We start from the raw sequence: 15214 nt of genomic DNA, 5'->3' as shown, positions 1-15214 counted from the left end.
CTGTTTGATATGCAATTAGTCCTATGTGCGTTCACCGGGTTAAACGCTCATTTTTACGTATGCTTGGTGCTGCTCCTGGCATGCCCTCCTGCACTCTTCATTTAACCAGGGTTGATACCCTGTCTTGATGGTAATGGTAGAGCAGGGGATATGCCGGGCCATGAGGTTACAGATTGTGGTTGAATATAATTCTGCTGCTGCTTATGGCTCACCTCATGGATTCCAGTTTTGAGTTGCTAGATCTATTCAAAATCTATCCTGTTTAGCATGGTGGTAGTGCCACACAACACAATGTTAAGTCGGAACTTTGTCTCCACAAGGACTGTTCAGTGGTCACTCATGCCAATTTTGTCATGGACTGATGCATCTGCAACACTTAGATTCGGGAGGACAAGGTCAAGTTGATTTTTCCCTCTTGTTGGTTCCGTCCTCAAATTGGGCCAAAGCCAGCTGAAATACAGTGAAATCTGATATAAACAGAGGATGCCACATTCTTTACTGAAAGTCAGGCAACTTCTAACAACTAGATTATGTATGTCCTCTGAATGGAGATCCATACCATGTTTTCCATTTATTTCACAACTCCCTTCATCTTTTGCTGTCAGAGCTGGGATGCAGAAGTAGAGAGATAGGATTCCACTGTTTGGACCTTTTAGTTACCTGTGTCCACATCTGCTCTTATGAATCATTTTCCAAAAAAGTTGTGTTTCTTTTATTTTTGCAATTTAAAAATAACCGATCTTCTTTCCATGCACATACTATCCATTTTCTATCATGGCTCCCTTCTGTATTTAGCCATCTAACTAACGTTCATTATGTGGTACGGCTTTATGCTCTGCTATGAAGATTCATATAGATCTAATATTTTCTCACTTTTACAAGCTTTACAAATCATTGCCCTAACTACTTTTGACAGTAAAAGGCAGTCACTGAAGTCACAAATCCTAAATAATTTATCTCTTCATGGAACAGTTCACTGCATTACAGAGCATTATTTTATTTTTAAAAACATATGCAATCCATAGAACTATTGGGTTTTGGTCCAGAGTAGCTGCATGGAAATAAGTATAAATGGAATTTGGGTTACACAGGCATGGCAGAAATTACTGGAGATATAGCCAAGCTTTAGCCATAAACAGAGGATAGAAAAATGATCTAAAATAATGCAAAGTTAAAATCTGAGGTATTGGGATGAAGTTGTCTTGTAAAAGGTTTGCAGTCAGGTTTGGAGTTAGCTATGGATTCAGAAGCCATTCAAGCAGCAAAGCAGTAGCTGAGGCACTGGTGGAATCTGTGTAGTGTCATGATCAGGTGAGAAGGGGCGAACTGGTTCCCCTTTCATCCTCTTGGTCAACAGAAATCTATCATTTTCAGATTTCAAGTTTACAAGTGATCTGGCATCAATTACTGTAACTTCTACCACCCTTTTGTGTGAAGAAGTACTTCCTATTATTTCCCCCAGCATTCCATGAACCTTTGCTGAAAACTTTCTTGCAGTCTCTGCAGTGTGTGCAGCTTGGCCTGTTAGACTTCACCCATTGTGTATTTCCACAGAGTTTTGGGTGGGTCTGTCTGTGGCTGCCATTGTTTCAATATTCAGTACTTTGCATTTTAATGTCTTTTCCTTAGATGGTGACAAGTTCTGATAGGTCCCTGAATCTTCACACTCCCCTGAGGGTGGCTTGTTTGTTTCTCACCTGCACCTTGGAAGGTGGCCTTGCATTTTTAAGTAGTTTGGTATGTCTCATTTCAAATTGCAAAATTTCCAGTCGGTTGAAATTTTGAAAATCCTATCTCAGAATTGAAGGGACATAGTCTCGTGACACGAATGAAATTAGAGGATTGAGGAAAGAAAGTAAACTGCCAAAAGAAGTTCATCCTGCAGTCCAGCAGCTATGTAGTGAACACCATTCCATCTGCTTTCACAATTAACACAATTCATTCATGGGATGTGGGCGTCACTGGCTGGGCCAGCATTTATTGCCCATCGCTAACTGCCCTTGAGAAGCTGGTGGTGAGCTGCCTTCTTGAACCGCTGCAGTCCATGTGGTGTAGGTACACCCACAGTGTTAGGAAGGGAGTTCCAAGATTTTGACCCAGCAACAGTGAAGGAATGGCGATATATTTCCAAGTCCAGGCTGTGGTGTTCCCATGCATCTGCTGCCCATGTCCTAGATGGTAGTATTCATGGATTTGGAAGGTGCTGACTAAGGAGGCTTGGTGAGTTTCTGCAATATATATTGTAGATGGTACACACTGCTGCCACTGTGTCGGTGGTGCAGGTAATGAATATTTATGGATGTAGTGCCTATCAAGCGGGCTGCTTTGGCCTGGATGTTGTTCAGGTTCTTGAGTGTTGTTGGAGCTGTACTCATCCAAGCAAGTGGAGAGTATTCCATCACACTCTTGACTTGCGCCTTGTGCATAGTGGACAGGGTTTGGGGAGTTAGGAGATGAGTTACTTGCCACGATTCCTAGCCTCTGACCTGCTCTTGTATTTATATGGCTAGTCCAGATTGGTTTCTGGTCAATGGTAACTGCCAGGATGTTGATAGTGGGGGATTCAGCGACTGTAACATTGAATGTCAAGGGCGATGGTTAGATTCTCTATTGTTGGAGATGGTCATTGCCTGGCACTTGTATGGCATAAATGTTACTTGCCACTTGTCAGCCCAAGCCTGGATATTGTCCAGGTCTTGCTGCATTTGGGCATGGACTGCTTCAGTATCTGAGGAGTTGCAAATGGTGCTGAACATTGTGCAATCATCAGCAGACATCCCTACTTCTGACTTTACGATGGAAGGAAAGTCATTGATGAGGCAGCTGAAGATGGTTGTTCTGAGGACACTACCCTGAGGAACTCCTGCAGTGCTGTCCTGGAGCTAAGATGATTGACCTGCAACAACCAAAAAGATCTTCCTTTGTGCTAGGTATTACTCCAACAAGCGAAGAGTTTTCCCTCTGATTCCCATTTACTCCAGTTTTGCAAGTGCTCCTTGACGCCACATTCGGTCAAATGCGGCTTTGATGTCAAGTTCAGTCACTCTCACCTCACCTCAGGATGTCAGCTCTTTTGTCCATGTTTGAACCCAGGCTGTAATGAGGTCAGGACCTGAGTGGCCCTGGCTGGGCAGCAGTGAGCAGGTCATTGCTAAGCAAGTGCCGCTTGATAGCACTGTTGATGACCCCTTCCATTACTTTACTGATGATTGAGAGTAGACTGATGGGGCGGTAATTGGCTAGGTTGGATTTGTCCTGCTTTTTGTGTGCAGGACATACCTGGGCAATTTTCCACATTGCCAGGTAGATTCCAATGTTGTAACTGTACTGGAACAGCTTGGCTAGGGGCACAGAAAGTTCTGGAGCACAAGTCTTCAGTCCTATTACTGGAATATGGTCAGGGCCCATAGCCTTTGCAGTATCCAGTGCCTGCAACCATTTCTTGATATCAAGTGGAGTGAATTGAATTGGCTGAAGACATCTGTGATGCTGAGGGCCACAGAAGACACTGAAATGGATTAGCCACTCAGCACTTCTGGCTGAAGATTGTTGCAAATGCTTCAGCCTTATCTTTTGCACTTATATGCTGAGCTTCCCCATCTTTGAGGATGGGCTATTTGTGGAGCCTCCTCCTTCAGTGAGGTGCTTAATTGTCCACCACTGGATGTGTCAAGACTGCAGAGCTGAGATCTAATCTGTTGGTTGTGGAATCACTTAGCTCTATCACATGCTGCTCACTCTGTTTGACATGCAAGTAGTCCTGTGTTGTAGCTTCACCAGGTTGACACCTCATTTTTTTTAGGCATGCCTGGTGCTGATCCTGGCATGCCCTCCTGTGCTCTTCATTGAACCAGGGCTGATCCCTTGTCTTGGTGGTAATGGTAGAGTGGGGGATATGTCAGGCCATGAGGTTACTGACTGCAGTTGAGACAATTCTGCTGCAGCTGATGGCCCACTGCATCTCATGGATGCCCAATTTTGAGTTGCTAGATCTGTTCGAGATCTATCCGACTTAGCACAGTGGTAGTGCCACACAACACGATGGAAGGTATTTTCAATGTGAAGAAGGGACTTTATTTCCACAAGGAGCGTGGTGGTCACTCCTATTGATATTGTCATGGACAGATGCATCCACGGCAATCAGATTGGTGAGGATGAGGCCAAGTATGTCTTTCCCTCTTGTTGGTTCCCTCGCCACCTGCCAGAGACCCAGCCTAGCTGCTATGTCTTTTAAGACTCAGCCAGCTCGATCAGTAGGGGTGTTACCAAGCCACCCTTGGTGATGGACGTTGACGTCCCCCGCCTAGAGTACATTCTGTGCCCTTGCCACCCTCAGTGCTTCCTCCAAGTGGTGTTCAACATGGAGGAGTACTGATTTATCAGCTGAGGGAGGGCAGTATGTGGTAATCAGCAGGTTTCCTTGCCCATGTTTGACCTGATGCCATGAGACTTCATGTGGTCTGGAGTCGAGGTTGAGGACTCCCAAGGCAACTCCCCTCCTACTGTATACCATTCTGCTGCTACCTCTACTAGGTCTGTTCTGCAGGTGGGAGACACCCAGGAATGGTGATGGTGGTGTCTGAGACAGGTACAATTCCCTGACTATGACTATGTCAGATTGTTGCTTGATTCGGCTGTGAGACAGCTCTCCCGACTTTTGTAAGATGTTAGTAAGGAGGACTTTGCAGGGTCGACAGGGCTGAGTTTGCCATTGTCATTTCCAGTGCCTAAGACAATGCTGAGTGATCCATCCAGTTTTATTCCTTATAGGCATTGTAGCAGTTTGATACAACTGAGTGGTTTGCTAGGTCATTTCAAAGGGCAGTTAAGAGTGAATCACATTGCAGTGGGTCTGGAATCACATGTAGGCCAGACCAGGTAAGGAAGGCAGATACCCATCCCTGAAGCATATTAGTGAACCAGATGGGTTTTTACGACAATCGACAACGGTCATCGTCAGACTTTTAATGCCAGATTTTTAGTAAATTCAATAAAATAGTCTCCTTAAAACTAAGGTTATCAGTAAAAGACTGACATCACACATTAGGGTACAATTTATTTTTTAAAAATCACTGGAAATTGGTATACATTTCACTGATTTGTTGGGTGTAAAGCTGGCTCAATAGGTATGAATTTCTGGGCACAAATTCCTGCACCTTATCTATGCCAGCAGTATGGTTGCTCATTGGTCCTCATTGTTTTAGGCAAACCTGGCAGCTGCATTAAGTCAGCACTTGAAACTTCCAAACAAGTGTCCTGTAACAAAAACAGAATTACCTGGAAAAACTCAGCAGGTCTGGCAGCATTGGTGGAGAAGAAAAGAGTTGACGTTTCGAGTCCTCATGACCCTTCGACAGAACTTGAGTTCGAGTCCAAGAAAGAGTTGAAATATAAGCTGGTTTAAGATGTGTGTGTGGGGGGCGGAGAGATAGAGAGAGAGAGAGGTGGGAGGGGGGTGGGTGTGTGGTTGTAGGGACAAACAAGCAGTGATAGAAGCAGATCATCAAAAGATGTCAACGACAATAGTACAATAGAACACATAGGTGTTAAAGTTAAAGTTGGTGATATTATCTAAACGAATGTGCTAATTAAGAATGGATGGTAGGGCACTCAAGGTATAGCTCTAGTGGGGTTTTTTTTAAATTTTTTTTATATAATGGAAATAGGTGGGAAAAGGAAAATCTTTATAATTTATTGGAAAAAAAAAGGGAAGGGGGAAACAGAAAAGGGGTGGGGATGGGGGAGGGAGCTCATGACCTAAAGTTGTTGAATTCAATATTCAGTCCGGAAGGCTGTAAAGTCCCTAGTCGGAAGATGAGGTGTTGTTCCTCCAGTTTGCGTTGGGCTTCACTGGAACAATGCAGCAAGCCAAGGACAGACATGTGGGCAAGAGAGCAGGGTGGAGTGTTAAAATGGCAAGCGACAGGGAGGTTTGGGTCATTCTTGCGGACAGACCGCAGGTGTTCTGCAAAGCGGTCGCCCAGTTTACGTTTGGTCTTTCCAATGTAGAGGAGACCACATTGGGAGCCATGAATGCAGTAGACTAAGTTGGGGGAAATGCAAGTGAAACGCTGCTTCACTTGAAAGGAGTGTTTGGGTCCTTGGACGGTGAGGAGAGAGGAAGTGAAGGGGTAGGTGTTGCATCTTTTGCGTGGGCATGGGGTGGTGCCATAGGAGGGGGTTGAGGAGTAGGGGGTGATGGAGGAGTGGACCAGGGTGTCCCGGAGGGAGCGATCCCTACGGAATGCTGATAAGGGGGGGTGAAGGGAAGATGTGTTTGGTGGTGGCCTCATGCTGGAGTTGGTGGAAATGGCGGAGGATGATCCTTTGAATGCGGAGGCTGGTGGGGTGATAAGTGAGGACAAGGGGGACCCTATCATGTTTCTGGGAGGGAGGAGAAGGCGTGAGGGCGGATGCGCGGGAGATGGGCCGGACACGGTTGAGGGCCCTGTCAACGACCGTGGGTGGAAAACCTCGGTTAAGGAAGAAGGAGGACATGTCAGAGGAACTGTTTTTGAATGTAGCATCATCGGAACAGATGCGACGGAGGCGAAGGAACTGAGAGAATGGGATGGAGTCCTTACAGGAAGCGGGGTGTGAGGAGCTGTAGTCGAGATAGCTGTGGGAGTCGGTGGGTTTGTAATGGATATTGGTGGACAGTCTATCACCAGAGATTGAGACAGAGAGGTCAAGGAAGGGAAGGGAAGTGTCAGAGATGGACCACGTGAAAATGATGGAGGGGTGGAGATTGGAAGCAAAATTAATAAATTTTTCCAAGTCCCGACGAGACCATGAAGCGGCACCCGAAGTAATCATCGATGTACCGGAGAAAGAGTTGTGGAAGGGGGCCAGAGTAGGACTGGAACAAGGAATGTTCCACATACCCCAAAAGAGACAGGCATAGCTGGGGCCCATGCGGGTACCCATAGCCACACCTTTTATTTGGAGGAAGTGAGAGGAGTTGAAGGAGAAATTGTTCAGCGTGAGAACAAGTTCAGCCAGACGGAGGAGAGTAGTGGTGGATGGGGATTGTTCGGGCCTCTGTTCGAGGAAGAAGCTAAGGGCCCTCAGACCATCCTGGTGGGGGATGGAGGTGTAGAGGGATTGGACGTCCATGGTGAAGAGGAAGCGGTTGGGGCCAGGGAACTGGAAATTGTTGATGTGACGTAAGGTGTCAGAGGAATTACGGATGTAGGTGGGAAGGGACTGGACAAGGGGAGAGAGAAGGGAGTCAAGATAACGAGAAATGAGTTCTGTGGGGCAGGAGCAAGCTGAGACGATCGGTCTACCGGGGCAGTTCTGTTTGTGGATTTTGGGTAGGAGATAGAAGCGGGCCGTCCGAGGTTGGGCGACTATCAGGTTGGAAGCTGTGGGAGGGAGATCCCCAGAGGAGATGAGGTCAGTGACAGTCCTGGAAACAATGGCTTGATGTTCAGTGGTGGGGTCATGGTCCAGGGAGAGGTAGGAGGAAGTGTCTGCGAGTTGACGCTCAGCCTCCGCGAGGTAGAGGTCAGTGCGCCAGACTACAACAGCACCACCCTTGTCACCGGGTTAGATGACAATGTCAGGGTTGGACCTGAGAGAATGGAGTGCAGTAAGTTCAGAGAGAGACAGGTTAGAATGGGTGAGAGGAGCAGAGAAATTGAGACGACTAATGTCGCGCCGACAGTTCTCAATGAAAAGATCAAGAGAAGGTAAGAATCCAGAGGGAGGGGTCCAGGTGGAGGGAGAATATTGGAGATGGGTAAAAGGATCCGTTGAATGGGGAGAGGACTCCTGCCCAAAGAAGTGAGCCCGGAGACGAAGACGGCGGAAGAAGAGTTCAGTATCATGCCGAGCCCGAAATTCATTGAGGTGAGGGCGTAAGGGTATGAAACTAAGTCCTTTGCTGAGCACTGAACGTTCAGCATCGGAGAGGGGAAGGTCAGGGGGTATAGTGAATACACGGCTGGGGTTGGGATTGGAAGAAAAGGTGGGGACGGAGGGACAGGCAGGGGTGGAGGGTCCTAGATGGGTGTTGGTGTCGATGAGTTGTTGGAGCTTGCGTTCCTTAGCACTTAAGAGAAAGAGAAAAAGTTTCTTGTTGAGGCGTCGGATGAGCCAAAGGATAAAATGAAACTGGGGGCACGCGCAGCTTTGAAAAAGGGTATGGCGGTGCTGCTGGTCGAGTGTGTTCATATGGCGGCGCATGGCACTGAGTGTGGATTTCAGAATGTGATGGGAACAGCAGTCCGAGAAACGTTTTTTGTCCCGGAAATACCTGTAATCCTGGGTGGGTTCGAAACATGAGGGGTGGAATTTCAGTTGAAATCCACGTGGGGTAAGTCGGAGATGGAGACAGTCCTGTGCTTGTTTCAGGACCCTTCGGCAAAATGTGTAAAAATTAGGTGGAGCATATACCTTGCAAGCTGCAACAAGATTTTTCAGCTCGACAGTGGTCCTTAAAGGTTGGATGGAGATCAATTGAAGATATTGTAGGATAGGTAATGTTTACCCCAGTTTCACTTGCCCCTTTATTGGCTGCTGCTCTGTGGACATCACTTCCAATGACCATGTTATTGCTGTTGCTCTTTGCACTGCAGAAAATGCTGAGTCCCAGGCCCATTCTATCCTATTCTCTGATCCTCTCTCTTCATCCAATACAAGCGCTAATTCCCCAAGCCCATTTCACAATCTCCCCAGCTTACCCACCTGCTAGTCTTTGTCATCCAGCCCACAGCCAGCCATCTTCAACCAATTGTTTTTCATGCAATGTTCTCCACTGAGCACCCATCCCCTAACCCCAGTCCTGACACTCTTTCCCCTCAAGTTTCACTCTCTCTGCAGTCCCTCCCTCTCCCACACCTCCTCTATTGTCTATCCCCTTGTCCCCTCACTCCCACTTCCTGCTCCTCCCATCTCTCTCCCATACCCCAGTCACCCCATTCCCATCTCCCCTTCCCGTCGTCCTGCCTTTCTTTTCCTCAGATACCCCACTTTCCCCAGTCACCATCCCTTTCCCTAGTCACCGCTCCTTTCCCCAGTCACTCCCTCCCTCTTGTCAATCTATTCCCCTTGTACCCCTTGACCTCCAATCCATCTCCCCTTCAGTCGTCCTTCTGTCTATTATCCCAGTTCGCCCAACCTCAACATCTCCATCTCTCTGTCTTCCCCCAATCGCTCCTGTCACTCCCCTCATCCTTGCACTTCTTACCCTGTCCGTCCTGCCCCACCTCCCCACCCCTATGCCTGCCCTGGATCTCAATCCCCTAAACCTTGCCCACCATCTTCCAATGTAACCCAACTCCTGCCCTTCTCCACTCACCCGTCTCTTCTCTCCACCTCTCTTCCCTCCATTTCTCTCTCTCACCTCCACCTTTATTTCCCCTTTACCCCTTTCCTTCCACCTCTATTTCCCCCCACCTCTCTCCCCTCCACCTCTTTTTCCCTTCCACGTCTCACCCTCCACCATCAGTCCCTTACCTCCTCCCCTTGAGCACCGATTCTGTGCCATCTGTGGTGTCATGGAAGGGGGAAGATGTGCCCGTGAAAGGAAATTTAAAAGGTGCAGGTTACCCCCTGATTGAGCAGTGCCTGAAGGCTGTAGGTTTGTCCCAGATTTATTTTATATAGGATCTTAACAGCCAGCAGAGAAGATTCAAACTCATGTGCCAGAGATAAAAGCACATATTGTCACCAAGCTTTCCAAACACACAGAAACCAATGATGCAAGGATCTCAAATATGGTTTAGAAATAACTTATGTAGACAGACTTTGTGACCACCAAATACTTAGGTCCAGTTTGCATGTGCAGAAACGAGTTTTGTTGAGACCATTGTGTGACACTATGGCTTTGAAATCAGGTTCCCTGCTTTGGGCTTCCGCTCCATTCAAGAAGTGTAATAGCTGTAAATAAAAACCTGTGATTCTTATACAAAAGCAAAATACTGCAGATGCTGGAAATCTGAGATAAGAACTAAAAATGTTGGAAATACTCAGCAGGTCAGGCAGCATCTATGGAGAGAGAAACAGAGTTGATGTTTCAGGTCTGTGTATTTCCAACATTTTCCAGCACTTTTTGGATTAAGGGGAAAACTAAAGCAGGGAACCGGAGTTCTGATGAAAAGTCACAAACGTGAAACATTAACTTTGTTTCTATCTCCACTGATGCCGTCAGACTTGCTGAGTATTTCCAGCATTTTCTGTTTTTATTTTTAATTTTCAATTTTTGTTATTTTGACACTATGACCATGAATCTTTTCATTAGTAAAATTCCAAATAACAAATATTTTCCATTACATCAACTGAACAAACTTAAAATCAGCACAAATTTATTTACATTTTAAAAGGATTTCATACACAATTTTGTGAACATTCAATACTAACTGTGCAAAACACTTTACAAATATAAAAAGGCTTTCTCCTGAACATACTGACTTCAATACAAAAACTCTACAATCACAGATGAAAAATACAATAAGATTGGTTAAATAAGCATCCAAATTATATAAGGCTTTTATCAATTTATTTGCATTAACACTGCTTTTGGTAAAATGCAAAATTAATGACATGTAAATATTAATATGAAACAAGAATTATTATGTACCTTGCTATCTTGATCTCGTGTAACGCTGTGAAGTTGAAGCAATTCCATTTTGGTAAGCTTTTTCTAAAAAAGGTTTTCCATGTAAATATTCCACAGTCGACCCTGTTGCAAACATGCTTCAATATTTCGTAACCAGTTCCATAAACGAGTAATTGTTGACATATGTCTGTTTGTGCAACTTTCCCTTTGTATTACAATATAGTTGACATTGGTGTAAATGTCTCAAATGCACCCATTGGACCCTCTTGGTTAACCTTATTCTGTATTCTAAGGGTCTCATCATGTACATGATTTGTGCTATGATTTCCCGTTATCATTTTTGATTCGGTTGATAAGTTACAAAATGAACACAATTAAAGTTGAATTTCTCATATGGAACTTATTTCTCATTACCCCTGTAATTCCTGGTTTGTTCCAGAGTCCTACTTATTTACTATATTATGCTGACAATTGCATTTACAATGTCTAAACTGAATTCAGACAAAGCAGGAACTTGACAAAATCGAAGTATATCTCTTACTTCCAGGGCTTCAAAATTAAAGTTACACCGTGGTGAACGTTAGGTTTCCTTTGAGTATCGCGATCAGGTTAACGACAGAGGCCCAGTGGGGGCTGGTTAAAATTAAAGCCGGGAAGGGATGCACTTCTAAAGTTACCTCCCACATTTATTATAATGATTATGTCCACTTGACATAAACCACATACTTCAGCCTTGAAAGTGAATAACTGAGGCAGGCAATTCACGAAACCAATTAGTTTGCAAGCGTAAATCAAGGGAATGGGTTCAGCCTGACAGGATGCACAGCTGATCCAGAAAATAATTTTCTCATATCCAACTCGCTGTGCAGAAATCGAATACTAGCACCAATACGAATTGATAAACAAACATTCAAAAAGCATCCTCAATTAACGATACAAAAGAGTTCACTAAAATTAAAATGTAACAATAAATCCTACAAGTTGGATTGAAAGGCCAGCTGCTGCTATGTCTGGGCTGTCACTGCCAGGGTATTCACATATCCATGTGCACACATTTCATTCTCTGAGATGCAATGTGTAAACTGCACGGGAGGGCTCGAATACTTGCGGACACGTCTCACACTGCAACATCTCTCCAGCACCTCGGCACAATCACAACACAACCAAAAGACATTCTTCAACAGGAACACCGAGACCTGTTGGTCATAAAGAAAGACAAGAAAGCACCTGACCACCAAGAGAGGGCCATTGACCGCGGAACCGGACAGGAAACGGAACACGACACACTTGTAATGTAGCTGCAATGAGTTGAGTTCATAGAGCCAGAGGACCGGAATGAAAAACGCTACGAAGTAAACGGTGGTGACCGTATACTTGAGGTAAACACTGGGAATGTGGCCGGACAGCATCAGTTCCATGAGGGTGAAACTGTCCAGGAGATCCAGGCATGTCCTGCTATAGTAATTCTGCGCTCGGTGACTGCTCTGGCAGCTCAGCTCTTCAGTGACCGAGTTTATGAGTGTGTAGAGCAAGGGCACGGACGACATGACCACGATCTTAAAGCCAGTGGTGCCCAGGGGAACCTTCAGCTCAATCAGGTCGAGGATGGAGGTCTCCAGGATCAGGACTATTTTGGGCGTGCAGGCGATGACATAAATGAGCCAGGCCAGGTAGGCGAAAGCGAACTGGCCGCTGTCGGCTGCCCCGGGGGCCGCCTTCTCCCCGGCCCCTCTCCGCCTCGAGTGTTTGATGAAGAAGATGAGCCAGCCCGCCATCACCACCAGGTCGGTGGCGATCCAAGAGCACCAGTACAGGTCGGTAAAAATAATCAGGTAGAAATCCAGGAGCCCCCCCTGACACAGCAGCAGCAGAAGGCAGAGGCCCTTATAGAAGAGGGTCCTGGTGGTTGAAGGTGGCCCCGGGCTGCTGGTACAGTCTGAGCTGTGCTGCAGGAATTCTCCCGAAGTGATGATGAAGGCTGGACGGGCTTTGATGTTGGAAGCGGCACCGATCTCTCGGCTGAGACTCGCTGTCGAGGTCTGAGAGTTCCTCCTGAAGGAGCTGTTCCTGATGAACAGGGAATCGTTCTCTCCCGTCCGAAGGTTTCCCTCGGCTCCGCTCGGTACTGGGGCAGCCGGTCGGGAGCTCTCGTTGCCGGGCGCAGCGCTCATTGTCTCCCCTTTGAAAGCCTCCTGTCCCTGGCGGATCGGTGCAGCTCAGGCAGAGGCGGGCGGATCCCAAGCACGGGGATGGATTTGCAGGGAAGGGATTGCTGCTCAATCATCCACTCAGGGGCAGATAGCCTAAAAGAGCGAGATTAAAAATACCCCAGCATACACCCACAGGCGGGTTGAGCAGAGTGCACCTTTAACGGGATTATCTACATCTATAGCCGAGATTTGACATTGGAGATGTTCCCAGTAACTGTCCGGTTTCACTCAGACACTGATCAATGGGGCCTGCCAGAGAATTTGGGTACATTGACTCTTGCAGTCCCCAGTGATGGATGAGCTGTTGAGGCCGGTGGTAGGCAGTTTTATCGATGATTTGGGTCATCAACTAATAAATATATTTAAGTATTAGCTTCGTGTTTATGTTAAATGTTCCTTGTGCTTTGTATTCTAATACTAAAAGTGAGTAAAATATGTACCTCCTCTATGACCAATGGACACTATTCTGACCACTCTGGTTTTATTAATGAAAGAAAAACAGAAAATGATGGAAAAACTCAGCAGGTCTGACAACATCTGTGGAGAGAGAAACAGAGTTAACGTTTCGACTCCGTGTGACCCTTCTTTCTTGTTCGTGGACTTTTTACTGTCATATTTGCAAAGCTGAGAAATAGTGACATTTTGCTCGGGAAATAAACGGTACAATAACAACTTTCAAAGGGCACTTGATAAAGTGCCTAAGACACATTCAAAAAATGGAAGAATTTGGTATTAAAGGGACAACGATTAATTGGGTGCATGACTGACTAAGGGATAGGAAGAGTAATACTGGACGGATATTTTTCTGACAGGGGAGAAGTAGGCATGGGGTCCCCAGGGGTCGGGATTGGGATTATTCCTTCTGCAGAAAGACCAGGGCCGAGGCAAGAGGAATAGCCGCCCTAGACGAACCTTCGGCCTTGCACCGAATATCGTACATTAGAATGAATAAAAATTCTGCATTTATAATTACAGATTTATTGTACATGAAAAAGGAGAATATGATACTGTTTGTACATTAGAATTGTTCAACACTTTTCACGGGGTATATACTGGAAGAAATGCACATTATGTGTATAATGGTTTACATGATGTAATATTATGTGTTCCTGCAACAGTTATTAAATGATATTGTGTGCAATTTACATAATCAATAATCATGATAGAGTGGGCTAGATTAAATTACATTCATTGATATTATTTACTGGTTCATATAGATGTACAAATTTGTAAAACTGTCACATAAACAGAATGAAATATAATATGAAATTTTGGGAAAGACTGCAATGTTAATACATGGAAATTTATATGTATGTCAGTAAATGTGGATGTGTATCAGTAGATCTAAACCTTTCATTCCCACGGCTGAAGCCTATTGGTTTCCTTATGTAGTTTCATGAATAGTTCATTCTGTTTTTTGATGCCCTGCAAATTTAGCTGCCTAGTTTGCCTCATGGTTGCACCGGCCCTGGAAATTACATGGATTGAAAAGTTTGCAGCTGAAAGGTTGGCAACACAGTAAATAGTGAGCAGGATAGTAACAGACTTCTGGAGGACATAGATTAGTGAAATTGTCAGAAACATGACAAATAAAATTTAATGTGGCTAAGTGTCAATTGATGAACTTTGTGAGAAATGTGAAGAAGCTAGCAAAGCTGGGTTTATTCTCCTTAAAGCAGAGAATGTAAGGGTAGATTTAATAGAGGTGTTTAAAATCATAAAGTATTTTGACAGAATCATTGAGGATAAACTATTTCCAGCACCAGAAGTATCAATAACCAGATGACACAGCATTTAGATAATTGGTAAAAGAGATAAAGATATAAAAAACAGAGTTATGATGATCTGGAATACACTCTCTGAAAGGGTGGTGGGAGATGATTCAATAGCAACTTTCAAAAGAGAATTGGATGAATGCTACTTGTCTGCCAAACAACATAAGCAGCAAGGATAGACAAAGCTAAGCAATTCCACAACCAGCGGATCAGATCTAAACTCTGCAGTCCTCTCATATCCAGTCATGAATGGTGGTGGACAATTAAACAACTCACTAGAGGAGGAGGCTCCACAAATATTTGCATCCTCGATGATGGCTGAGCCCAGTATATCCGTGCAAAAGATAAGGGTGAAGCATTTGTAACCATCTTCAGCACTTCAGCAGAAGTGTCGAGTGGATGATCCATCTTGGCCTCCTCCAGAGGCTCCCAGCATCACGGATGCTAATCTTGAGCCAATTCGATTCACTCCATGTGATATCAAGAAATGGCTGAAGGCTATAGGGGTTCCCCTTTTCCCTTCGAAACCCTCTCCACATTCAAGTTTGTGACACCAGATCCACAAGTTATGGCTTGAACAGAATGACCAGCAAGACAAGTTCTTCTGATAATTCATGATTGCTTTATTGAATCACTCACAACCCCATAGTACAAAATCCCAAAAT

General features: G+C 45.2%; 1 protein-coding gene across 3 annotated transcripts in view; it reads right to left on the bottom strand.

Moving 5' to 3' along the window:
* tmem121b (transmembrane protein 121B) overlaps nucleotides 1–12909 on the bottom strand; it is an 86802-nt gene extending 73893 nt beyond the window's left edge. Inside the window, exons 1-2 of one of the 3 annotated variants that reach the window (XM_041215702.1) lie at nucleotides 10586–12909; nucleotides 332–450 (exon numbers count right to left, since the gene is read on the bottom strand). In XM_041215702.1, the coding sequence (XP_041071636.1) occupies nucleotides 11569–12735 (1167 nt within the window). In that variant the 5' untranslated portion in view covers nucleotides 12736–12909 and the 3' untranslated portion in view covers nucleotides 332–450; nucleotides 10586–11568. Of the gene's footprint in view, nucleotides 1–331; nucleotides 451–10293 lie in introns of those variants that run through there. The other 2 variants (XM_041215705.1, XM_041215704.1) reach the window with 2 other exon arrangements.
* Between the last annotated feature and the right edge of the window lie 2305 nt (nucleotides 12910–15214).

This window comes from Carcharodon carcharias, chromosome 21, assembly GCF_017639515.1.
Source record: "Carcharodon carcharias isolate sCarCar2 chromosome 21, sCarCar2.pri, whole genome shotgun sequence".
Lineage (NCBI taxonomy): Eukaryota > Metazoa > Chordata > Chondrichthyes > Lamniformes > Lamnidae > Carcharodon > Carcharodon carcharias.
This window is presented reverse-complemented; position numbering and strand designations above follow the sequence as displayed.